This window comes from Pelecanus crispus, chromosome 22, assembly GCF_030463565.1.
Source record: "Pelecanus crispus isolate bPelCri1 chromosome 22, bPelCri1.pri, whole genome shotgun sequence".
Taxonomy (NCBI): Eukaryota; Metazoa; Chordata; class Aves; order Pelecaniformes; family Pelecanidae; genus Pelecanus; species Pelecanus crispus.
The window spans coordinates 2,418,947-2,444,422 of record NC_134664.1 but is presented as its reverse complement, the minus strand read 5'-3'; the positions used below and the strand labels follow the sequence as shown (position 1 = coordinate 2,444,422).

Genomic DNA, 25,476 nt, shown 5'->3' with positions numbered 1-25,476 from the left:
GCATAAAAGCACGTGAGGAGGAGTTTACGCTGACGCGTGAAATGAATGTACACGCTTGTCACAGACCTACTAAAGCAAAAGGGGTTAATTTTTCCTCTAGGGCTGCAGGAGGGAGTCCGAGCTAGAAATGTTTGGGCCGGCGTGAGCACGAGCGAGCCCTCAGGTGTTATCATCAAATGGATGATAGCACGGGTGGGTAACAGTGGATGAAGGAGTTGCCTGGGAAATGCCATGGGATAGCAAGGGCTGGACACTGACTTTTAGGGACTGGCAGCCAAGGAGCGAACAAACGCAGACTTCACCCCGAATGCGACTGGGCTGCAAGTCTGAGCGAGGGCCGGTCGTGAGACTGGGCGGTACGTGGGCTGTACGACCGGGCGGTACGTGGGCTGTACGACCGGGCAGTACATGGGCTGTACGACCGGGCAGTACGTGGGCTGTATGACCGGGCGGTACGTGGGCTGTACGACCGGGCGGTACGTGGGCTGTATGACCGGGCGGTACGTGGGCTGCTGCAGAGGCAGAGAAGTCCTCAGCCCTGCGGACCAGGCAGGCTGAGCCACCCTGAGGAGCGGGGGTCACACCCCAGCATTTCGGCTGCAGTCCTTCCGACCCCACCAAGCGCTGAGACCATCCTGCACGCATCCAGCCGCGCGCCGCCTGCTCATCCGTGCTCGAGAGGCGAGCGGAAAGCCAAAGCCAGGCCTGCAAGCCGCAAGAGCCAGGGAGCTGCCTGGCAAAGCGACGTGTGCCGAGCACGTGGCGTCGAGGAGCACGATGCCAGGGCGAGCACGGCCCGCTGCCCCGGGGAGCAGGGTGCACGGCGGCACCGCCTGCCGCCCGCCACAGCCCCCGGCCCACCCGGGGGGCACCACGCAGAGAGGGTCGCGGCCTGCACACGGCGGCCCTGGGGACTGTCCGAGCCGGTGGGCTGCGACGGGGCCAGGCCCGGGCCCGCCGAGCCCCGGGGCCGATGCTCGGGCTGGAGCCCGCTCGGGGCCGGGCGAGGCTGCGAGGCACGGGGCTGCGCGGCGGCCCCGGGAGCGGGAGCGGGAGCGGGAGCTGCCCCAGAGCGGGCACCGCCGCGGGGGGCGACACCCCGACAGACCGCGACTCCGCGGGGGGCGACACCCCGACAGACCGGGCACCCCCGCGGGGGGCGACACCCTGACAGACCGGGCACCCCCGCGGGGGGCGACACCCTGACAGACCGCGACTCCGCTGGGGGCGACACCCTGACAAATCGCGACTCCGCGGGGGGCGACACCCCGACAAACCGGGCACCCCCGCGGGGGGCGACACCCTGACAGACCGCGACTCCGCGGGGGGCGACACCCTGACAAATCGCGACTCCGCGGGGGGCGACACCCTGACAGACCGCGACTCCGCTCGGGCCGAGCGCCCTCAGCCCGGGGGCGGGACGGGGCCCACCGGGACCCCCCCCCCCCCCCGCCGCCCCGCGCCCACCTGCCTCCCGCGGGGAGCCGCGCGTCTGGAGCGCACCACCGCGCCTCGGGGCGGGGGGGGCCGGCGGCCGGAGCGGGCATGTTTACACGGGGGCCGAGGGGGGCGGCATCGGCGCGGCCCCCCCGCCCCCCCCCCGCCGCCGCCGCACGAATGGTCTCTTCCTCGCGCTCTATTTAATCCCCGCCGCTGCCGCACCAGCGGCTCCAGCCCGGGGACCAGCGCCGCGCCCGGTGCCGCCGCCTCCGCGCTGCGGCTCGGCTCGCCCGGGCCCCCCCCCCGCCACCATGCTGCCCCCCGCCCTCCTGCTGCTCCTCGCCTGCTTCGGCGCCGCCCGGGGAAACCTCTCCCGCGACGGTGAGTGCGGTACCGGCGCCGGGCGAGACACCCCCCCCCCCCCCCCCCCCCGCCGCCATCCCTCAGCGCCGCGGCGGGCGCGCCCCTCCCTGCCGGGGCGGGGGGCGGCGGGGCCGCGCCGGGATGCGGGGCAGGGGCGGTGGCCCCGGCAGGTGCCGCCCGCCCCGCCCCGGCCCTGCCCTCGGGGCCCGCCCGCTCCGCCGGCTCCCGGGCGGGGGCGGCGGCCGGCGGGGCTCAAGGTCATGGCGGCACCGGTGCTGCCCGCCGTGTGTGTGTGTCCCCCCCCGCCGTGGCCGCGGACCGCCCGGGGCGGGGCCGGGGCGGCGGAAGGTTCCAGACAGGCCCCGGCGGGCGGCGGCGGCGGAGCCCGGCCCCTCCCGGCGCTGCCCGCGGCGGGGGGGGGGCGGCGGGTGGAGGCTCCCCGGTGGGGTAGAGCCGCCCCCCGGGATGGCGGGGTCGGCGGGGCGGCAGACACCCCCGGGGGCGGGCGGCGGCGACCCCCCCGCGGTGGGGAGACCCTTCCCCGGGGTGGGGCGGGTCCCCGGTGCCCCCCGCCCCGGTCAGAGCAGGAGCCCTCGGCGGGAGCTGGCCCGGTGGGAGCCCCCCCTCCTCGCTGGGGCGGGGGGCTCGGGGAAGGGCAGCCGCTCCCCATCCCGCCGGGATGCTGCCGGGATGGCCGGTGGCACCGCAGCATCCAGCCGGTCCCGGCGCCGCCGCGGGAGGTGCGGGGCTCGGTGCGGGTTCAGACAAAGGCTGCTCGCCCACCGGGGCTGCGGGGCGAGGCAGCCGGTAACGAAGCGCCGCACGGCAAGCGCGGCGTTGGCACGGGCTCGCCCGTGGCAGCACCTTGTTTTGGGCAAGCGTTCGGCTGCGGAGTCCTCGGCGGGGTTGCCAGCGCTCGCTGCTTTAGGGCCTGGAATTGCTGTTGCTGGTGGCCGTGTTTGCCATGCTGGGGCTTGCTGGCTGCGATAAAATTGCTGCTCTTGTGCGTTTGGGTGGGGAGACGCAGCAGCCATCTGGGGCTCAGCCCCTACCCCCCCCGTCTGCGTGTTGTGTTTGGGGGGGTGTTGCGGTGGCTGGCAGCGGGAGAGGGTCCAGTTGCCACCCGAGCCCGTGGGAAGCAGGGAGGTGATTCTGGTGCGAGTACGCGGCCCTGGGCTCAAGGGTCCCACGGGCTGTTGTGGCGGAGGGTACGAGGTTTGAACCTGGCAGCCTCCTGCCTGGGGCTGGGGGTGCCCATGCTGGCGTGAGGAGCAAGCCCCCCACCCTCCTTCCTGGGCAGGTGCCTCCCCCGTGGCCTGTCCCTTTGCTGGGGGAGGTCACTGTCACATCCAGAGCTGCTCTGGGGGCTGGTGCGGGTTGGTGGCTGCGTTCCCATCCACGCATCTCAGGATTTATTCTGGTTACGGTCACAGTCCTCCCACAGGAGCCCGAAAGAGTCACTTGGGTGTGGGCGATGCTCGGTCCCGTGGCACAGGGATGTCCTGGCATCCCGTGCGTGGCAATGCTCAGCGTGTGGGTCGGAGCCGGGCGGGAGGGGGCGGCTGAGCAGCCTGGCAAGTGTGCACATGAGGAGGGCTGGCTGTGGCCTGAAGTTGTGTGTAGTCCTAGGGCGGGATGCAGCCTGGATGATGACACTGCAAGATTTCTTCCAGGGCTGGCCTGCTGCTGTGGCCCAGCCCTGGCCAGGAGCTGCCAGGCTCTCCGTTGTCCGACGCAACGAGACAAGCGGACCCCCCAAAAGCCTTTGGGAACAGAGGAGATGGATGGCTGGAAGATGCTTGAAAAGAAGCTGCTGGCATGTCTTTGCAGTCAGTGCCTTGCCCTAGTGCCCCTCAGCCATCGGCTCCCGGCATGGCTCTGGTTAGGGAAGCCCCTCCGCAGCACCCTTCCTGGGGCAGGGATGGAGTAGCTGTCTTCTCTCCATGAAGAAATGCTCCTCCAGCGCTCCGGATTTCAAAGCTACAACTGTGGCGGGGCCTGGCAGAGCCCCTTGAAGCCACCTGGGTGCTGGAAGTGCTGGTGCTTCACACCGGCGCCATGTTTGTGCACTTGGCTGGTGTTGTGCTGCTGTCGGCAGATTTCTGAGTGTTTGGGCTGGATGCGTGGTTGTCCTTGCTGCGAGGATTATTTCCCCTGTGGAGTTATTCTACTCTAGAGTTGTATAACCCTTTTGTTTGAACAGTGCCCTACTGTTGTCCCATGGGAGGCCACAACATGCCAAAACCGGACTTCTTGTGGCTGTTTTTCCCTGTGCTCGGTAGCAACCTCATCCTGCTGTGGCACCGGCATTGCGGGCTCTGAGCAACCCTCGATGCGCGGCACAAGGAGCCACCACCATCCTGTGGCAGCACGGGGGGAGGCTGGGCAGCTTCGGTGGCACAGCAGGGAGCTGAGCTCAGGTCTTGCATCCAGTTACCTCCCGCTGTACCAGAGCTGCTCCGCTCATCGCGTGTGTTCCTCTTGCTGGGAGAAGCCTCGATGTTGAGGGTCTTGGAGCTGGGCGTGCCCGACCAGGTATAGATGCCGCAGCAGGGGGGCCGGGGCTGCTCTGTCTCCTGCAGATGCTGAGGCTGGTGAGGTGGCTTGTGCCCATGCCTCCCTGTTGGCTGAGGAGAGCCTGGGGACCATCTTGAGATGTCTGAAGCCAGGTGAGATGAGTTCCTGGTGTTGGCAGAGAGGCAGGTTCAGGAGACTGTCCCCTTTCTGGGAGGTGCCTTCATCTTTCTGAAGCTGGTGGAGGTGTCTGCTTGGCCAGACCATGCAGGAGGAGCTTTCTCTGTCTTGGGGAAATGCCCTGTGCTTCCAGCTGATGTCCTTTCTGTAAGAAGTCATCCCCCTGCCCTGCCTGTGTGGGAATGGCGTCTAGTGGTAGCAGCATGGGGCTGGAAGAGAGGTTTGGACTCCCACAGGGCTCTTGACCATCTCTAGCCCTGGAGCAGATGATGGCTGCAGGTCCTGTAGTCCTGCTCCCGCAGGAGAAGCTTTGGGGAGATGTCAGCACTGGTTCCGAGCCAGACTGCGGGAGGCTGTGTGTGACTTCCCGCCTGTGGCATCGGCCCTGGGCCCGCAGCGGGGAGACCCTGGGGAGGGAGCCCTGGGATGCAGAAGTGGGATTGTGGAGCCTGGTAGTTGTCTGAAGCTAATGTAATCCTTTGATTGCTGCTTACGGCAGTGCTTTTACCCAGCTAATGTGTGCAAATGCCCTGTTCTCACATGTCATTAGGGCTCACCATATGTTACAAGTCTCTCTGTGCCAGCACAAGCCCTTGACTCCTAGAGTAGAGGAAGCAGTGACATCCCTGATGGTGCGCAGGCATGAGAAGAGGGAGTGTGACCTATCTGCATCACTCGATACCTGGATGGCCTGATTTTGGATGACTCTGATCTGCTGCCTGGGGGAAGCGAGCTGTTCTCGCAGCAGCAATGCAGCTGGGATCAGCATCTCAGCCGGAGGAGAGCATCCCTCTGCAAGCAGCCGGGTGGAGGGAGCTGGACGGGGAGCGCGGAAGCCGCCACTCAGCTGTCTGGCACAACGCGTTAGGCTCAACAGGCAATGCTGGAATTTAAGACAATACATGGGATCAAGTGCTGCAGAGCTGCCCTGCCACATACCCAGACAGTGAGGGGATGTGCTGGCACTGCTGCCGTGGGACAGGAATTTTGCCACTGCCCCGATAATGCCTCAGGTTTTGGCATGGTCTGTGATGCTGAGGCCGGGGTGTTTGCTGGGAGTGTGGCGGCTTAGTCTGCTGGCCAGAGGAGAAATCCCTAACAGACCGGGGCGTTGCCGCTGAAGCACGAGTTGAGTGCCTCCCAAGTGTGGATACCTTTCCTTCTCCGGAAGGAGATGGAGGGAAGCACCCTACTTGCCCAGGATTCCCTGCTTCTGAGGTCTCCTGCATGCTAGACGCTGCCTCTTCTCCCTCTGCCTGACGTTCTTGCCTCACCAGGGGTGTTGGAATTGCCGGAGTAACTGGAGGCGTCTACATCTGGGTAGTCACCCTGGTGCTGGCACAGCCAGGCACTTAGCCAGATGGAGGAATCTGCATCAAAGCTAACATTCTTGTTTGGTTTTCACTAGGTTGGTTTTAACCTAGTTTTACCCCAAGCCAGGGTGTCGCGTGACCATTCAGGTCCTTGCAGGAGAGGAGGAGGCAGTGCGGGATGTGAACGCGCGTCCAAGGTGGCTTTGCTGGTGGCAGTGTGGACTGACGATCTTAAAGCTCCTTTCCAACCTTAATGATTCCTAGTTTTTACTTTCATTAAAAATAATCCAGCCACCAAGCCAGGAAACACAAAATCGCTACTCTCCCCTTAACTGATTTAGTGGTGGACTTGGTAGTGTGAGGTTAATGGTTGGGCTGGATGATCTTAAAGGGCTTTTCCAACCTCAATGATTCTATGGTGGTCTTGGAGCTTGGTGGACTCTGCTTGCGTGCTGCTGGGCTTGCTCTCCTGGGTCCCATGTGTTTGCTGCTGCATGGTCTGCTTGTGTACGTCTGCCTTCTGGGAAGCGCTCCGCTCCCTGTGCTGGCATTTGGCAGGGTACCCCCGGTGCCCAGCCTTGTCTCTGTCCGAACGGCTCTCCGGGCTCCTCTCACAGCGCAGGCAATGGCTTGGCCATGCAGGTCGCCTGGCACTGCACAGATTGAATTGCCTCCTCGTTGCTTGGCTCTTCAGTGACTCCGTGGGACCTTGAAGGTGATGTCAGCGCTGTAACACCCACATAGTCAGATGTATCTGATCCTCCGCCTCTGAATTACTGGGTCAGCTCAGCTTGAACCATCTGGTCCAGTTCTCTCCCCTCTGCTCTTGGCCGGGCACCTGCAGCCATGAAACGATGCAGTAGCAGAGCCTTCATCACGTGGTGATGGTGAGGCATAAGTGATCTCTCCCTGGTGCCCTGGCTCCTCTGTCTGCCTGCAGGAGCAGGTGGGAGATGAGGCGCTCCATCCCGCGCTGAAAGAGCTCCTGCTTTCACCCAGGGCTGTCTCAGCCCCTCTGCTGCTGTCACAGCTGGCGCTGGGCTGGGCGGTCGCTGTGGCAGAGGGAGGGCTGCGCTGGCTGGGGGGAAAGAAGAGGAACCAGGCAGGAGTCGGACGCAGTAATGCAGCGTTGTGTTTGGGCAGTCCTGACGCCAGAAGCGCTAACCCAGACGAGGCTACCTAAAACGAGCAGTCAACAACAGCGGAAGGAGGCGGAGAAGCAGAGACGTGCGACGAGGGCTGGGCAGGAATGTGCTTAACCATTCCAGTCACCTGCCTGGCGTCACGCTCTGCCTGCGGGCTGAGGGCACAGGGACCGGTGTGCGCACGGGCAGGCATTGGACGCTGCGGCTCCCACCGCTTGGGGATTGCGGAGGCTCCCCGGTGTCACAGCGATGTGCTGGAGGGCAGCAACGCTTGCCGCGGAGCCAGACAGCGGCGTCTTTCCAGGTGACCCCCGAGTTTGCCTGTGGCTGTGGAGCAGCGGAGCTGTGAGCTTCCCCTTGTTGCTGCAGGGTCCTGCTGAAGGGGATCTGCCCCTTCCTCAGGTGATGCTCGAGGCAGTGCTCCATCCACAGATGCGCTTCCTCACCTTGCTGTGCTTCAGACGGCATATTTACTGGCAAGCTCAGTGTGGAGCATTCTTTTCCAGACCACTGCCTTTGCTGCTCCTTTCAGGCCATCCTTTCCAGGGAGAGCAAGTTCTGACACTCCTGGTCTGAGTGGCCAGTGGCGCAGAGAGCAGCAGGCTTCCTGGGCCACCCGCTGCACGGACGCTGCGCAGGAGCTGGGTTCACTTTCTCAGTCTGGAGACAAGCGCAGGGCTGACCGTGCCAGAAGATGGGGCTTGTTGGGACCCCATGGCCCCATGCACCCTGGGGACCCATTTTCCAGGGTGGGATGTGTTTGGTGGTGTCCGTGCCAGTCCTGTGCCCAGGGCAGCAACTCCTCGTGCTCCTTTCTGCTGCCATCGGGTTTGCACTCTGCTCTGCTCCCAGTCCGACATGTGGTGGAAGCTGTGGGGAGACGGGCGCAGCGTGCTGCGGATGGTGCTCCTGCCTTGGCTGCATGCTGCAGGGCTCTGCTCTTAGCTTGTCTTTAAACACACAGAATCATAGGATCGTTTAGGTTGGAAAAGACCTTTAAGATCATCCAGTCCAACCATTAACCTAACCTTCACCCCGAGCAGATGAACACAATAACAGGTCAGCATTGTGGCCCCTTCCAGTGGGGCTCTGTTTTGCCTCTCCACGCCTCACCAGCTTTGGTTTCTGGCTTTTTTTTTGTCTCCCTGTGATGCTGGGGTCTTCATCTCCAAAAGGGACAGACCATGCAATGGCAGAGACAACCTGGTGGGCCACAGCCAAAGGTGAGAGCGCTCCGTTCTCCCTGAGCATCCATTGGGATGTGGGGACTCCCTGCAGCAGCTGGGCACGACAGACCATCCACCATAGTCACCTGCAAGACCGGTGGGATTGAACCTGTATTTTAATCTTTTGAAATGATTCTTCCCTCCTGTCTTTCTGGGAGGTCAGGAGGAGGCATTAGTGCGTGGTGCCTATCAGCAGGTATGCCGTCCAGTAGGAGGGGAGTAGAGCTGCCAGGGCTTCTTATTTCTGTTATAAATATCCTTTTAACACAACCTTGTGTGTTTAATCCTTGGACAGTTGGGAGTGACAATATCTCATGCTAGCTTGGGCAGAGCTCTGCTGCAAGGGTTTAGATGCCTGCAAAGCAACAAGCGACGTACCAGGGCATCCGACGCAACCGCTTCCGAGACACCTCGCTGGGCAGGCGGGAGATCCTTAAAACAGAACTGTCAAAGCAAAGAGCTCGTTCCCTTGGCAACAGTCATGTTGGAGATTGCCCTTAGGGTAGGAGCTAAAAAACATGCTCAAAAAAGTAGTTATCAGCTGTTTGCTGCCAAACTGGAGGAGGGGGTCACCCTGCCTGGCTGTGCTCGCTGCTGCCCCGTGCCGGAGGGGGGCCTGAGGCAGGAGGGCCTGGGTGAGCTTGCTGCTCATTCCCAAGGGAATTGGTCCCCTTTTGGAGGGCCCCAGGAAAGCTCTGACACTGGGGATGGCTGTCGTGGTGCTTGGATTATTTGTGGTGGCCTGGAATGGGGCTTTCCCCCCTCGTTTCTGCCTTGCCTCCTCCGAGGACTTGCCTGTAGTCGCGTGCGGCGCGTGCCCGAGCTGGGGTCTCGGCTGTCCCTGGGCTGGCTGCGGCTTCGGGCTTTGGCTGGCCACTTGTGGGTCGGGGTGGCAACAGATCCTCTCAGCCACGGGGTTGCCGGTGGCCTCGGAAGGAGGCGACGGCTGTGCCCGGCGCCAGGATTCCCTGACGATGCCGCTGCCTTTTGCTGAGCTAATTGGCCACCAGACCGGTGTGAATGTGCAAACACGACTGAGCGGAGCCGCCAGCGGCGGCCTGCGTTTGTGCGGCTGCCAAGGCTGCAGGCAGGAGCTGCTGCTGCCATCAGAGGGCTTCCCCAGCTTCCTCATCCCCCCACCAGCCTGCTCCTGTCCCAGCTCTCGGGGGGGCTTGTTCAGCCCCGGGGCAGCTGCAAAGCAGTCGATGTCTGGGGGGGACCGGGCCGTGTGCTTTGATAGGGCAGAAAGCAGAGTCCCGCTGGTCCCCGAGGAGGGGCCGCTTCCCGGCGCGGCTCTGATGCGTGGCGGCAGAGGAAGGTGAGGATGCACCCGAAGGCACGCAGCAGGGGCTCTGTCAGCTTGCTCTAAAAGCAGGCAGCCGGGGCTGGAGGAGGAGGAGGAGGAGGAGGGCATCCTGCAATCCCAGAGCTCCAGCAGCACTTGCAACCAGCCTCTCTCTTCAGCTGCTTCTCTTTCTTGGCCGCTGCTTGGTTGCTAATTGCTGGCCACATTTCAGTTGCTTAACCCGAGTCAGGTGTCACAGGCAGCCGTCAGCTTTCACAGTACCCTCAGGCAGGGTCTGTCGGGGGGGTGACCGCGTCCCCACACCCTGGGAGAAAGATGCAGCTCTGCAATTTGCTGGCAGTGCTCAAGGCCGAGTGTCGGCTCCCCGTGGACCGGGACCCTGCTGCTCTTGCCTGCGGAGGGCTCAGGGCTGCTGGCGAGCATCGATGGGGTGCTGGGGGCTGTGACCAGTCTGTAGCAGGGTCCTGGGAGAATCCCAGCAAAGGCCCAGGGTTCAGAGCAGGCTGTGATGAGGAGCTGGGTCCTCTTGCTTTGCCCCTTCCCAGAGAATGCTCACATACACGTCTGCTTTCAGAGAAATAATACAGAACTTGGCGTTTAGGGTGGGGAGTCGGGGGTTTTTCACGTGGACCACGCTTGAAGGCATGAAGCCCCTGCGCTCAGCTGACCTCTTCGCTTGCAAGGAGCGAGCTCCCGTCACGCTGGGAGCTTGGACAGCAGGGCTCCTTATTGCTCCCCATTAACCTCTGGATCTCGCACCCCCCATCACAGCCCCCCGAAGCAGAGGGCTTGGCTGTTGCAGAGCCAACTGTTGAAGGGTGGCGTGTCACGGCGTCCCCGTCTATAAGAGATCTGGAGTTTGGAGCAGACTCGTAGGGGTTGCGTGTTTTGCACCTCTAGTGAGCATTTGTGTTAATGTGACAGTCCTTTGCCACCCTGAGATCAAACCCCTTTGTGGGAAGGATGGCTCAGAGGCTGGTTGCTGTGGGCTGGAGGTACAAGGGTGGGAGCTGGTGGAGGGGTCAGAGGGGGGTTTTGGCACCAGAGGGTGCAAATGTGGATCCTGGATGGATTTGTCCCCGTGAGGGTGAGGCAAAACTGGGAAACTTCCCGAAACGCCTGGATGCCACAGCCCCTGTGGCCTTGCTGGGCCACGGAGAATCGCCTGCCCAGCCTGCGAGTGGGATACCCCTGCTTGCTGGGAGAGCAGCTGGGTGGCGGCACACGGGGATGTCCCCACTTCTAGTCCTCTCCTAGCCTGGCCCAGCTTCTTGCATCCCTCCCACCACCCCCTTTTGATCTGAGCTTGCTTCAGCCTGCAGCCTGGCCCTCCATCTACTCCCTTCACCTCCTGCTGCCTGTATCCTCCTCTGCCTTGCTCTCGCTTGGCTGGCCTGGAGGCATCCCATCGTGCTAGCAACCTCTTGGTGACAGCACTTGGTAAAGCCTTGCAGCCGCAAGAGATGTCTAAACGCCGCGGGACTGGAAAAGGAGCTGGCCTTGGAGGTGTTGCAGGAGGGCCCCTGGCCCCGCGGCTCCCGGAGGGACGCGTCCTCCGAGGGCTGCAGCGCACCGGCGAGGCTGGCTTCCGCAGGCGGGCACGCGCGCAGGGAAGAGGAGCGCGAGGTGGCATTGAGCAGATGCACTGAAACGAGAGCAGGTTTCCCCCTTTAACAAAATCTGGAGGAAATCGGCTGCTGGTGAGGAGGAGCCTGGAAGTTGGGCTCTGAGTATCCCAGACTGTGGATTCACATGCTGCTCAAATCAGCTTGCAAGCAAGCTTGCGCAGCAGATGTCTGAGCCCGCTTGGCCGGGTTTGCGATCCACCGAGTTCAAAACTGCCACCTTGGCCGGGCTGCTCGGTGTCACTGCACGGGAAGGATGCCTGCAGGAAATGGAGTTTTGTGGCTCATGGCTGCCGAGTTATTAACAATACGGTCCTCGGAGAGGAGATAACTCGCCTTAGAAAAAGTCTGTGTCTACAGAGATAAATTGGATCTTTATGATGACAAAACTAGACTAAATCGAAAAGAATGAGGAAAATGACAAGCGTTGGGTTTTGGGCCGCAGCTGCGGACTGGAGGCATCCGAGGGATTCGAGCAGTGGGTGTTTTCCTCTGGGGCTGCTTCTGCCGCAAGGGGGAAACGCTTCTGCAGCCTGGAGGCAGGCTGAGAGAGGCACGAGGCTGGGAGAGGGTCCTGGTGGCTCCAGCTCCTGCCTGCCTCCGCTGTGGTTGCCACTGGAAGCGCCTCCAGCTTTTGGCAGGCCTCCGCGAATGCTCTGCCCGCTCGAGGTTGGTGCGGGCAGCAGGGCGTCCTCCAGACGCCACCGTGAAGGCTGCTGGGCTGCAGTGCTCTTCCCAGGCATCGCTCGCTGTTTCCCTGAGGATGCTCCGCGTGAAGCTCCACTGGAAGCTCCTGGATGCTTCCCGCCGTTGCTCCTGGAAGGCAGAAGGTCTGCCACGGCGTTTTTGTTGCGAGGGCCCCCAGAGATGCGGTGCTGCAGAGGATTTGTGCGTGGGAGCATCCCAGGGCTGGAAGCGGCAGAGCTGCAGACCTTTGAGAAGGGTCTGTGCTGGCCGGGGACGCGCGTGCCAGCAGGTCCTGCTGCTGGGCTCAGGGAGCCGAGAGAGGTGTGTACCTCGTTTTTTCCCCTCATAAATATGAATGCGGTCCCCCTGCAAAAGCGCACAGGTTTAATTAATGAAATATTGATTTTTCTGGAGTGCGACGCTTCTCTAATTTCACCGCGCCGACTGGGATCCAAAACAAACACAGGCAGCAGCTCTTGGCCAAAAACAGGGGGCCTGGCGAAGTCTTTGCTGTGGTGTTTTGTGGGGTGCCTGAGGTTGCTCTGCCTCTCGCTGGGTCTGAGGCAGGAACTGAGCCCGCGGCGGGACTGCCTCCACCGGCAGTATCGCGTGGAGGGAGAGCCAGGTCCTCTGCCTGCCAGGAGACCTTGCTGCTGGCTTGCCATCTGCAGAATAACTTTGCACCCTGTTTATTGCAGGACGATGGCAGGGGCCCCAGGTGGCCGGCAAGGCTTGGGTGGCCCCTGGGAGGTGCAGATCTGAGGGATCTGCTTCCCCGTCCTGGCATGGGAGGGCTGTTGGCCATGCAGGCAGCGGGGCTCCTGGGCTGGTTGCGCCTGCCCGAGCCCAGCGCGGTGTGGGGCAGGCTGGATTCCAACACGGCACGCTTCTCCGGCCTCACCTCATCCCTGCAGAGCGACGCTGGCATCCCTGGGGCCGTGTGCTCGCCGCCTTTCCCCCGGCGTGAGAGCAGAAGCCGTTGGCCGGCGCAGCCGGGTGCCAAGCTGTGCCAGCGTGCGGGGACTCGGGCAGCGCGGCCCGTGGCGGCGGGGCGGCCCCAGGGGCTGCTTTGGCTGTGGTACAGCGTCACAGAGGGAGGGCGAGGGGACTGTGCCAGCCTGGGCTGTCAGGTGGCAGCGGCTCCGTGCTGGCAGCGGTCACTGGCACGGTGAGGGCGGATGCTTCCCTGAGCGTCCAGCACCTGTCCCTGGGCTCACCGGGGCTGTTTTAACCAGCGTGCCAGGAAGACCTGAAAGCTTTTGTTGCAGCCAGCTTTCCAGAGCATCCTTGCTCTGCTCCTCCTCACACCTCTGAGCCCCTGGGATGCTGGGACCCCCGTGTGAGGGGTGCCTGCTTTCTCACAGCAGCACCCCTCGCGATGCCGTTGAAGGGTGTGAGCAGGGTGGCCTAAGCTGCCCTCCATCGTCTTTGGGAACCCCCAGGATCTGACCAGGAGGATGCACTGGGGCTGGAGCTGCTGGATTCGGGAGCAGTCGCGGCGCGTGAGGCATCTTCCTTCTCAGCGTGCCGCTGTCCCCAGCCGTGGCATGGCAGCTTTGCCCCTCGTGCCCCTCTGCCTGCCCTGCCAGAGGGGGTCTTGCCTGCGAGGCTGTGAGGAGCAGGGACCCCGCGGGCCATGCCTTGTTCCTCACAGGCTGTGGCAGGAGGGGGTGAAGGTCCCCGTGGTGCGACTTGCTGCTCCTGGGGTCCCGCCGCCCCCTCCTCTCCTGGCCCCAGGGTGGCTCTGCCCCGATTCTGTCAAGGGCCAGCAGGTTACAGCCGTGGCGGTTTTTAATTAAATCAAGCCGCACTGGCGCAGTGGCCCAGCCGTGCCCATCTGTTCCTCCAAGCTGTCGGGCGTGCGGCGCGGAGGCGAGCTGCGTATCTCGGTCGTGCCGGCGGGGCTGTGCCGCGGGGGCAGGCGGGGGGATGCGCCCCTCGCCCCGCACGAGCCGCCGGGCAGGAGAGCTGGAGGTGTCTCGGCAGCTCTCGCAGAAGCGTGGTCTCCAGGGGGTTGGAGACCCATCTTGGTGGTCCCGGCTGTGCAGCTGTGAGCCGCGGAAGGAGAAGGGAGGTCGTCAGCAAGGCCAAGCTGGACTTTTCGGGGGTCCGCAGCGTGGGGGTGCAGGTGGCATCGCCTGGCCCCTGCCCTGGGGGAGACACACCTTGCTCTCTTTAAGATCTCCCTGCACCAATACCTTAATGAGGCCAGTGCTGTGGCAGGTGATGGTGATTGTTTTAATTAAAAGCTCGGGTCCATTCTGTGTGGGTTTTAGACCCTGTGCTCAATTGCATCCGAGCTGGAGCGGTTTGAGTTTGGACAACAGCGGCTTGCGACAGCCTAATCCCCTAATTACAGTCGTAGCAGCACAAAGGCATCGTTAACGAAATTAAAACAAGCCGACAGACAGATCTCCCCAGTCAGGAGGAGCGGATGGAGAGCCCTGCCCTCAATCCCTGGCCGAGCCGCACGCCCCAGCGTGTGGGATGGCAGAGACGTGTCCCCGTGGCAGAGGAGGGTCCTGCTCGCCCGGCGCCGTCCCCAGCGTCGGGGTCCCGGTGGTCCTCGCCGGAGCTCCTGCCGTGCCCAGGCTGTGAGCAAGCTGGGAAGAGCCGGGGTTGTGATCAGCAGCTGAGGACGGGCTGTGGAGCCAGGCTTGGGCGCTCCGGCCGGCCGGCGCGTGGGGAAGGCTTGATCACCGCCTGTAAACGTCTGCCAGCAAAGACGTGAACCAGAGGCTCTTCAGCCGACCGGGCAGGAGCGCGGCAGCAGCCGAGGGCTGGCCGTCAAACCCAGGCAGCGGTGGAGCGCAAAACTTCCAACAGCAAGCATGAAACATTAGCATTAGTGATGGGGAGTTTCCTGGGGCTGGAAAGAGACTCTTTGCCCCAGGAATATTTTTAATCCGAATTTGATGCGTCTCTGGTAATCACAGCTGCTGGGAGCGGGCAGGGAGGGATTCACACGCTTTCCAGCCTGGGCTTTCCTGGAGTTTAACACGAGCCAAGCGGTCCCTGGGATGCCCGGCAGCCTCATCCTCCTGCCCTCCTCCAAAACCTCTTCAGTCCTTCCTGCTCCCTGCGATAGCTCTGGGGAATTTGCAACGTGAGCAAAAGAAAATCGTTCCCTTCACCATTCTGAGTGGAAAATGGGGAAATTCAGCTGAAGCTGCTTTCACCCCTCTCGTTCGGATAACTGGAGCTTCTCCCAGGCAGCGAATATCATGCAGGAAAACAAGCCCGTGAAGTCGGGACTGTACTGCTGGCTGCGTGGGCACACAGGCAGGATCAGCCAAGGCTCGGGGTCCCGAGGCCACATCCCTGCCTAAACATGAGTAACTTGGGCTGAGAGAGAAGATGACGCTTTGTGAAGCCCTGCGTCCGGCACATGAGCGCAGTGCAAATAGCAGCAGCATCCGTGTTCCTCCTTCTCATCCATGTGGCTGCCTGCGGACCCAGCCGGGTGAGGAGGGCGTGCAGCCCCCAGGCTGGGAGAGCCAGCGGCCCCCTTCTCCCTGTGCAGCTCAGCTCACTGGCATCAGCTTTCCCAAAATAGCCGTCCTTGGGGCAGGCAGGGGCGTTATCTGATCCTGTGGCTGCTCTTCTCTGCCCTTGGGCTGCTCAGCGGCGTGGAGCTCTCCGAGGAGCCTGAAGGAAGTGCCGGACGATGTCTTAGCTGAGGAAACGCAGTCTGGGAAGGGATGTGCGCAGCCCAGGAGCAGCATGAGCAAGAGAAAATCCCCTTAAGGAATGACATGGAGAGCGGGCCGCTGACTGCACTGCACAGGCCACGCTCAATGGACCGTGGATGCTTTTGCTGGAGTGGGGGTGGAGATGGCCGGCAGAGCATCCCTTTGCGTGGGGTGCTTGGCATGGAGGCACCACGGGTGCAAGCTCTGGCTTGCTGGCACTGCCAAGGCGATGGAGCAGAGCTTGCTGCCGCCCCATGCGCCTTCAGCCGGTGCCTGTGCCGGTGCCAGGCTCTCATGCTGCCTCCTGGCGCGCCCCTGCTCCTGCCTGGATCTGCTCACACCTGGCAGGCATCAGCTGCCTGCGTCTTCCAGCAGCCCCAGGGGCCGTGCTCGGAGCCAGGCCTGAGACTGATGTCTCTGTGCAGGTTGGCATGGAGCTACGCCTGGGGACAGCAGCATCCCGGGAGCTGCTGTCCCAGCGGGTGCTGCAGGTTGGGTGGCAGGACGGATCCTCCCCTCTGGTCCTTGCTTCTGCAGCTGTAGTGGGGCTGTTCCCTGCTGGGGGATGGGATCGCAGTGTGAGACCCGGGCTGACACATGCCCTGCGCAGGTCCCTGTTGTCCCCAGGGTATGCAGGACCCTCTGCTCCAAGCCCACTGCCCGTGCAATAGAAACTCTGTCCCTGGAGAGGCACGCACACCCATGGGCACGCTTGTTTGTGCACACACATCCACGCTTAAGGGGCCGTACGGATGCTCCCAGACATACACACGTGCACGCTGCCATACTCTCGCACTGACAGCCTCCCTGGATCCAGCCAGACGTCTGGCAATGCCTGCTCCTCTTCCCCGTGCCCCTCCACGCTGCCACCCAGAGCAGCTGAGCCAGCGTGACCCAGTCCCCCTACCCCCGTCTGTGTAGCATGGCCATCCAGGGCTTGGGGTCACCTGGAAAAAATGTTTGTCCCAAGCAAGCTGTATTCAGCTCAGTACTGGAGCCCTGCTTGTCCCAGGGGTTTTGGGGATGCTGCTGTGTTCCTCCCTCCCTTCCCCTGGTTGCTCAGCGATGCTTGCGCACACCTGGGGAGAGGCGATGCCCAGGGCCCCCGCTAACCTCTCCTGTCTGTGTCCAGAGAGCCAGCCCACGACGTCGGACGAGACCGTGGTGGCTGGTGGTACGGTGGTGCTCAAGTGCCAGGTGGAGGATCCCGATGACTCCTCGCTGCAGTGGTCCAACCCTGCCCAGCAGACCCTCTACTTTGGGGAGAAACGAGGTAAATGCGCAGGAACTGGGGATGGGAGAGGGCTGCCTCGGGGAGAGGAGCCAGCTCCAGGAGCAGAGCGGCGGTGGGGCAGAGGAAAAGCGGACCAGGGCCAGTGGTGCCCCAGAGGGTGATGTTCCCTCCTGCTCCCCACCTACAGTGATGGCACCGGGCAAAACATGAGCTAGCGGAGGGGTGCGGCGGTACGGAGCCTGTCGCTCACCCTGTTGTCCCTTTTCCCCCAGCCCTGCGAGATAACAGGATCCAGCTGGAGAGGTCCACACCCAACGAGCTGACCATCAGCATCAGTGACGTGGTGCTGTCGGACGAGGGGGAATACACCTGCTCCATCTTCACCATGCCCGTACGGACTGCGAAGGCCCTGGTCACCGTGCTGGGTAAGCCACCCGTGGCAGCACCCCCTCTGCTCCCGATCTCCTGCTGCAAGGTGCTGCCCATACAGCCGTTCATCTCTGCTACTCCCGTATCCCTGTTAACTCATCCTTGCTGTGTTTCTTGACACGTCTCTGCGTGTGTGTCCGTCTCTGGGTGGCAGCACACACACAGGTAATAGGCTGTTGTATTTCTCGCCTCTTCCTCTACCAGGAATCCCACAGAAACCCCAAATCTTTGGCCATGAGCAGCCCATTGATGAGGAGAAGATAGCCCGGCTGACCTGCCGGTCCTCTGGCAGCAAGCCCGCGGCCCAGCTCCGGTGGAAGAAGGGCAACAAGGAGCTGAAGGGTGGGTGTCCAAGCAGTGGGGCTCTGCCCCAAGGGACTGGGGAACACTATGGAGGCAGGCACGGTACGAGGGGTTGCAGATGTGCCCGGTACTGGACCACGCTGGCATCCTGTGTTACTGCCAGCAAAGGGACAGGGAGAGGGTGTCCCCTGCTCAACACACGTCAGCTTCATGCCTTTGCTGGGCTACTGTGTCCATCAGCTCTAATGGTCCCCTGTCCCCACAGATGAGGGCACCGAGGTGGTGGAGGACCCCAACGGAAAGACCTTCACCGTGAGCAGTCGGGTGGAGTTCCGCGTCACCAAGGAGGACAACGAAGCTGAGGTGACCTGCACCGTGGACCACGAGTCCCTGCAGAACTCGGAGAGGTCAACCACGCAGAAGCTGCAGGTCCACTGTACGTGGCACGTGGGGATGATGGGACAGGGCCACGTGGGGAAGTGTGGCTGTGGAGGGGTGGGAGGGATGGAGGAGGCCTCAGCACCACCACACTTCAGCAGACATCGCACACATGGCCCTACATTTACACGGACATACAGCCATCGTGCATACGGGCTCCTCAGCCCGCATGCACAGTGGTCCTGTCACACACGGGGCTGCTGCACAGTGACACTTCCCCTGCACATGCACGCCCGTGGTTCCACTGCCTGTCCCTGTCCCATGTATCCTGCCTGTCCCCATCTCCCCGAGTCTTGTCTGTGCCATCCCCTGCAACCTGCCTGCACCATCTCCCGTGTCCTGCCTGTCCCCCGTCCCCTTGTCTTGCGTGTCCCCTGTGATGACAGGGTGAGGGACGTGGGAGCCGCACTGTGCCCCCCCAGAGTGCTGACCCCCACCCCGGTGCACCCTACCGCCCACCCACAGGTGCACTCACGCTGCACCCCTGCACGCACAGAGCGGGGAGCGAGCAGGGTGCAGGGGTTTGGGGTGCCGGCAGGCCCCTGCACAGCGTGGGGCAGGGTTTTGGGGTGCCGGCAGGCCCCTGCACAGCGTGGGGCAGGGTTTTGGGGTGCCGGCAGGCCCCTGCACAGCGTGGGGCAGGGGTTTGGGGTGCCTGCAGGCCCCTGCACAGCGTGGGGCAGGGGTTTGGGGTGCCTGCAGGCCCCTGCAGAGTGTGGGGCAGGGTTTTGGGGTGCCTGCAGGCCCCTGCAGAGTGTGGGACAGGGTTTTGGGGTGCCGGCAGGCCCCTGCACAGCGTGGGGCAGGGTTTTGGGGTGCCGGCAGGCCCCTGCAGAGTGTGGGGCAGGGTTTTGGGGTGCCGGCAGGCCCCTGCACAGCGTGGGGCAGGGTTTTGGGGTGCCTGCAGGCCCCTGCAGAGCGTGGGGCAGGGTTTTGGGGTGCCTGCAGGCCCCTGCAGAGCGTGGGGCAGGGTTTTGGGGTGCCGGCAGGCCCCTGCACAGCGTGGGGCAGGGTTTTGGGGTGCCTTCAGGCCCCTGCAGAGTGTGGGGCAGGGTTTTGGGGTGCCTGCAGGCCCCTGCAGAGCGTGGGGCAGGGTTTTGGGGTGCCGGCAGGCCCCTGCACAGCGTGGGGCAGGGTTTTGGGGTGCCGGCAGGCCCCTGCAGAGTGTGGGGCAGGGTTTTGGGGTGCCAGCAGGCCCCTGCAGAGTGTGGGGCAGGGTTTTGGGGTGCCGGCAGGCCCCTGCACAGCGTGGGGCAGGGTTTTGGGGTGCCTGCAGGCCCCTGCAGAGTGTGGGGCAGGGTTTTGGGGTGCCTGCAGGCCCCTGCAGAGTGTGGGGCAGGGTTTTGGGGTGCCGGCAGGCCCCTGCACAGCGTGGGGCAGGGTTTTGGGGTGCCTGCAGGCCCCTGCAGAGTGTGGGGCAGGGTTTTGGGGTGCCTGCAGGCCCCTGCAGAGTGTGGGGCAGGGTTTTGGGGTGCCTGCAGGCCCCTGCAGAGCGTGGGGCAGGGTTTTGGGGTGCCGGCAGGCCCCTGCACAGCGTGGGGCAGGGTTTTGGGGTGCCTGCAGGCCCCTGCAGAGTGTGGGGCAGGGTTTTGGGGTGCCTGCAGGCCCCTGCACAGCATGGGGCAGGGTTTTGGGGTGCCGGCAGGCCCCTGCAGAGTGTGGGGCAGGGTTTTGGGGTGCCGGCAGGCCCCTGCACAGCGTGGGGCAGGGTTTTGGGGTGCCGGCAGGCCCCTGCAGAGCGTGGGGCAGGGTTTTGGGGTGCCTGCAGGCCCCTGCAGAGTGTGGGGCAGGGTTTTGGGGTGCCTGCAGGCCCCTGCAGAGCGTGGGGCAGGGTTTTGGGGTGCCTGCAGGTCCCTGCACAGCGTGGGGCAGGGTTTTGGGGTGCCGGCAGGCCCCTGCACAGCGTGGGGCAGGGTTTTGGGGTGCCGGCAGGCCCCTGCACAGCGTGGGGCAGGGTTTTGGGGTGCCGGCAGGCCCCTGCACAGCGTGGGGCAGGGTTTTGGGGTGCCGGCAGGCCCCTGCACAGCGTGGGGCAGGGTTTTGGGGTGCCGGCAGGCCCCTGCACAGCGTGGGGCAGGGTTTTGGGGTGCCTGCAGGCCCCTGCAGAGCGTGGGGCAGGGTTTTGGGGTGCCTGCAGGCCCCTGCAGAGTGTGGGGCAGGGTTTTGGGGTGCCGGCAGGCCCCTGCAGAGTGTGGGGCAGGGTTTTGGGGTGCCGGCAGGCCCCTGCACAGTGTGGGGCAAGGACAGGTGGTCACCCAGCTGTGCCTCCCCTCCTTTTTCAGACAAGCCGACAGCGAAGATCGAGCCGCATCCCCAGTACCCGCGGGAAGGCGAGAAGCTCCAGCTGCAGTGCGATGGGCAGGGCAACCCCATGTAAGGCTCCCCCCTCGCCTTCCTCCTGCTCAGCCCTGCTACACCCTGGCCAACTCGTCCTCCCGCTGCCAGGCTCCCAAAACCACCAGTTAACCCTTCCCAGCCTTCGGGCGGGGCATCACAGGTAGCACTGTGTGGGATGAGCGCCGGGCACTGGCCTTGCGTCGATGCCAGGTAGGGCTGGGCACCCCGTGAAGAACAGGCAAAGCCCCTGTCCTCTCCCTGGAGCAGCAGATCCATCCCGGCTCATCTCTAAATGGGGTATTTCCCTCCTGCTTGAGTACTCCGACACCTTCGTTGCCCCCTCCGCTGCCCAGCCAGGGACTCCGCTCTGCCCCAGCCCACCCAAGGGTGCTGGGGAGGGCAGCGGTGCCTCACCGCCATCCCGCTTTGCAGCCCCCAGGAGTTCCTGTGGGAGAAGGAGGGCAGTGACGCGCCCCTGCAGCTGAGCTCCGATAGCGTCCTCATCTTCCCCTTCCTCAACAAGAGCGACAGCGGCACCTACGTCTGCACGGCCACCAGCTCCATGGGCAGCGTCGTGGCCAAGTACAACCTCGACGTCAGTGGTAAGCAGGGCCGCAGGGCACCCGGCGTCACCCGGCTTCTCCCAGCAGCTGCTGGCTGGCACAGCCGCCCCCATCCCCGCTGCACCTCCCCCTGAAGGGGCGCGCGGATCCGGGGAGGGCCGTGCTGGGAGGGGGGCTGCGTGGCACAGGGCGGGTGCATGCACTCAGCTGGGTCCTGGCACGCTCGCTGGCAGAGCGCTTGCATCCTCGGCTCCTCCGGCCACGTCCAGCCCCCACCCCAGTGTGCTGCCTGGGGCTGAGAAGGGCGGTGAGCAGTTTCAGGGGGCTGGGGCAGGGACGCAGCACGGCCCAGGCTGAGCTCAGTCCCTGTTCCCTCCGGTGGGGAGCGGGAGAGGGTGCGCTGGGGGAGCCGCAGGGGCTGCAGGCAGGACTCTGTGGAGTCTCTGGGACAGGAGGAAAGGCCAGTGCTCCTGAGCCTCTTGCAGGCAGGAAGCCTCTGCGTGTCACCGCCGCGAGCCAAAGAGGATTTCCAGACGGCGTCGACCCCTCCAAACCACGAGGTGCCCTGGCAGCCCTGTCCCAAGCTTCTGGAGACGGGCCTCATGGCTTGCCCTGAGCCTCTGGAGCTGCAGGCTTGCATTGCGTCCCGTGTCCCCCGAGCGTATCGCCGCTCAACACCTGTCCTCGCGTGGGAAGGGGCAGCACCCGCTGCCTCCCTGCATGGTGCTGTCCCCTCACCACCTCGCCCTGCCCTGGCTGCGCTCTGCCACCGTGTTCGCTGTCGTTGTGCCCTGCTACATCCGAGCACCTGTGTCGCACGTGGAGCGGAGCTGGGGGCTGCACAGGGGCTGCGGGTGCTTCTGCAGCCCGTCCCCGGCTGGTGGCAGTGCTGCCCGGCTCCTGCGCTCAGCACCCCTTGCCTGGCAGCTTTCCCCCGTTGTAGGAACCTGTTTCCCCGCGGTTTTGGCCTTGGATTTGGGGTTAACCTCCTCTTCTGCCAAATCTCTTGCCACCTCTCTCCTCTCTGCCAGCCTTGGACTTTCCATCTTCCAGCACTCTACATGCTCCAGCTCTTCCCTTTCCCGTCCCCTTTCCCTCCCCTCCTGTTCTGGGCACTCTTGGCATCCTTCCCCTCCAACGTGGCTGTGGGTAGAGGGAGCGCATGGCAGCAGTGGCACCTCGGGCACCCTGTCCCCCTGAGTCCCTCTCCTCTGCCTGCCCAGGACAAGCCCCTAAATGCCCAACCCTGTGCAGTCATTCCTTCGCCACCCCTCGTGTCCCTCTCCAGTCCCCATGGGTGCGGGATCTGCACAGGGAGCTGGTTCCTGAGCCCGGCTGTGAGCACACAGCAGCACCCAAAGCCCTCCGCACCCATCCAGGAGCACAGCAGGCCCCAGGGTGCCCAGCACTCCTTCACAGGTTCACAGCAGCATCCGCAGTGCTTCAGCACCGTCCACGAGCACACAGCACCCAGGACACCAGTGTCCCTCACCCGCTTGGTGTCACAGCCCCTGGCAGAGGGGCTCCACATCTAGGCTTGGTTCCCCTTGTCAAATCCCCCCTCTTTTTCCCCAGAGCCGCTTGGGTATCGCGTACCGTCACTGGAGCATCCATCTTACCCGGCCGAGCCCTCGAGCCTGCCTGCTGCAGCGGCCGCCTTGCTCTGCAGCGAGGGAGAGCGGGGATGGAGTGGTCCCTGAGGGTGTGCGTAGGAAAGTGTAGGTGGCACCTCACGGTGGGTGACGCTTTCCAGCCACCGCAGTCTGAGGGCTCCCAGGCAGGAGGGTCCCAGTGGGGTCCCTCATGGAGGAAGGGGTGACCGGGGGTGTTGGCAGGGTAGGAGATGGGGGGAGATGTTGACAGCAGCGTGTCCCAGAGGACTGTGGCAGGAGAAGAGGAACGGGACCCATGGCCAAGAAGGGGGTCATGGAAGGAGCCACTGAGAAGAACGGGTCCCGTCAGGCTGGGGGGAGCAAGGGTTCCCTCCGATGGGCTCTGTCACGCCTCACCGGTACCTCCCAGGGTTGATTCGTGTCCCTGTGTTTTTGTCGTCCTCCCCAGATCTTTCCCAGCTCCCCACCCCACACGTTCACTCCACTCCAGCCCCTCCGCCGGGCTCTTCCCAGCCCATCTCTCATGCTTCCATGGCCACCGCTTCATCCTTCACTCCAGCTCCCATCCAAGGTACCGTAAGCTCCTTTTCTCTCTCTTTACGGCTGCTCCCCAGCCCAGCGGGAGAAGCTCCACAAGAGGATGGTGGCCCAGCCCTGGGCCAGGGACACCCTTGCCACGTCCCAGGTGCCCAGCCAGGCTCCGGTCCCCGTGCAGCTGCTCACTGGCACGTGCGGGCTCTGCAGCCACCATCTCGGCCCTTCGGGGTGGTGGTACACAGCAGAAAGAGCCAAGCCCCCAGAGCCTGGGCTGCGTAATGGTCCTTCCAGCTTTTCCTGGCGGGCTGTGGCAGCAGCTGCCTGTGAGCTGCGACCTGTGCCTTGTGTCCATGTGAGATGTCGTCCTTCTGTCCTGTCGACTCCCCTGTTGTCATTCCCACCCCATCCCGTCTTGAATGCCTTCTCTGAACGTTTCTGTGGTTCCGTCCCCGCCTCGGGCTGATGGGGCACAAGGAGAGTGGAGCGGAAGGAGAATTTGTCCCTGTGTCCCACGGCTAACGCAGGATCCTAGCACAGCCTGCGCTACAAGATGCAGCTGAGTTGGGACTGGCCTTGGGGTCTCACCTTCCTTGAGGTGCTGTCTCCTGGGGTGCAGCGTGTGGCCAAGCCAGCCTGGACGTCACCTTTCTGCTGGCACGGCGCAGGGGGAGGAGTGAGCCAAGCCTGGCTCTGCTGTGTGCTCAGCCTCCCCTTTTGCAGCAAAAATCCCACCGTGAAGGATGGGGCGGTGGGATTGTGGCTGTGCCCGAAGGCAGGTGCCGCAGGCTGCACAAAGCGTGTTGCCACTGCTGCTCGCCGGGCACGTTGCAGGCAGCTGGGCACAGGGGCAGGTTTGTCTGTCGCAGCTCGGCTGCGTTCTCGCTCAGGCAGGGCTCCCAGCGCAGCCGGCGGGGGCTCCTCTCGGCTCACTCCCTGCAGGAGCTGGCACCGGTGGCCATTGCTTTCCCCTCCTTGCTTGCCCCGCTGCCTCTTCCCTTTTCTTGCTCCCACCTCGACAGCTCTCGTCTGCAGCAGGATCGAGCTGACGGTACCGAGCCGAGCAGGATCAGGCCCTCCGAGGCACGTGCCTGCAGCCCGGAGTGGTCCATGGGACGAGCAGCAGCCTCTGTCACACAGCAGAATCCGCAGCAGCTCCTTCTCTCTGTTTTCTCTCCCTTTGCCGTCTGGGCAGATGCCAGCCCGGTGCCCTCAACCTCCAGCACGTACCACGCGGTGATCGGCGGGGTGGTTGCCGTCATTGTCTTCCTCCTGCTCAGTCTTCTCATCGTGTTGGGACACTACCTGATCAGACACAAAGGTACGGGGCAGGGGAGCTGCGCGGCGGCGGGGGCACGGAGCCAAGACCCCCGTGCCACGTTGGAGCAGGCAATGCAGGGCGTGCTCCCCCCTCGGTGGGTCTCTGGGAGCAGGGCTACGTCCCCAAACATGGGGCAGGGGTGAAGGGAGACAGCTCCCCGTCCTGCAGACCTGCCCTGTGTTCGGAGAAACCCAGCGCAGCCAACAGAGCCCTCCTAGGTTTGGGGGCTGCTGCCCGTGCCCGTGCTGGCACCGACCCCAGCGTGGGGATGTCCCAGTGAGTCCTTGGAGCTGGGCAGCACGGGGGGGAGGCAGCTCCTACCCCATTTCGCCATCTCTCCTTCATGGCTTGGGGACCCACGGCCCCAGGATTGTCCCCATCTGTGCCTGACCCCACTTCCTCCCTCTCCCTGCCCTCCTCGCCAGCCCTCGAGCCCTCCACCTTCCTTTTCCTCCTTCCCCTCCACCGTTTCCATCTTGCCATCCCTGGACTTTCCATCCGCCCAGCAGGTATGTCAGTAAGACACGGGGAGACGGTCACATCTAGACATCGGCAAAACCCAGCAGAGGTGATGTGTGAGTAAGAGCCCCCCACCCCTGCCCTCGGAGCCCCGCAGAGCTGCCGCCTCCGCCCCACGCCGTGCTGGCTCTAGGGGCAGCCGGGAGCTGGAGCCTCCTTGCAGATGGCAGTTTGGCAGAGAAACTCTCCAGTTTTCTGAGGGAGAACAGGGACGGGGATGCAGGGAGGGGCAGATGGGGGGGCAGGCAGGAGACGTGCCTGGAAATGCAGGCAAGAGCCGCTGCCTGTAAAGGGGGGAGGCAGTTTCATCCTTTGGCTGGAGGTGGCTGTGAAAGCCTTGAGCAGCCCTGGCGAGGCTCGGTCCCTGGGCAGGGCTTGTCCCACGGAAACCGGTGACTTTTTCCATTTCAGGCCAAACCCAAAGGACTTTCCTCTCACCTCCGCTTTCCGGCCAGCCCTTGGGCTCTGCCGTCAGGGCCCCTCCAGGCAGCCCAGCTTTCCCCTGCTTGCATGGGAGCAGGGCGTTGGCAGGGCCCCCTTATGCTGACCCCTTTTCCTCCCCCAGGTACCTACCTGACCCACGAGGCCAAGGGGTCGGACGACGCCCCAGACGCCGACACGGCCATCATCAACGCAGAGGGCGGCCAAGCCGGTGGCGACGACAAGAAGGAGTATTTCATCTAGGGGCGTCGGA

At 63.8% G+C, this 25,476-nt stretch overlaps 1 protein-coding gene across 1 annotated transcript; it reads left to right on the top strand.

The window, feature by feature from the left end:
• Positions 1 to 1,751: 1,751 nt before the first annotated feature.
• Positions 1,752 to 25,466, top strand: CADM3 (cell adhesion molecule 3). The gene is made up of 11 exons (XM_075724322.1): positions 1,752 to 1,821; positions 16,624 to 16,764; positions 16,998 to 17,150; positions 17,359 to 17,496; positions 17,723 to 17,893; positions 20,178 to 20,268; positions 20,665 to 20,834; positions 22,857 to 22,979; positions 24,138 to 24,263; positions 24,773 to 24,838; positions 25,348 to 25,466. Exons 1-11 carry the CDS (start codon positions 1,752 to 1,754, stop codon positions 25,464 to 25,466), a joined length of 1,368 nt encoding a protein of 455 aa, XP_075580437.1.
• Positions 25,467 to 25,476: the final 10 nt, after the last annotated feature.

Coding starts and splice junctions, on each gene's coding strand:
- CADM3 (XM_075724322.1), top strand. CDS start 1,752: ATGCTGCCCCCCGCCCTCCTGCTGCTCCTCGCCTGCTTCGGCGCCGCC. Junction 24,264..24,772: donor CTACCTGATCAGACACAAAG/GTACGGGGCAGG, acceptor TCCGCCCAGCAG/GTATGTCAGTAAGACACGGG. Junction 24,839..25,347: donor AAACCCAGCAGAGGTGATGT/GTGAGTAAGAGC, acceptor TTCCTCCCCCAG/GTACCTACCTGACCCACGAG.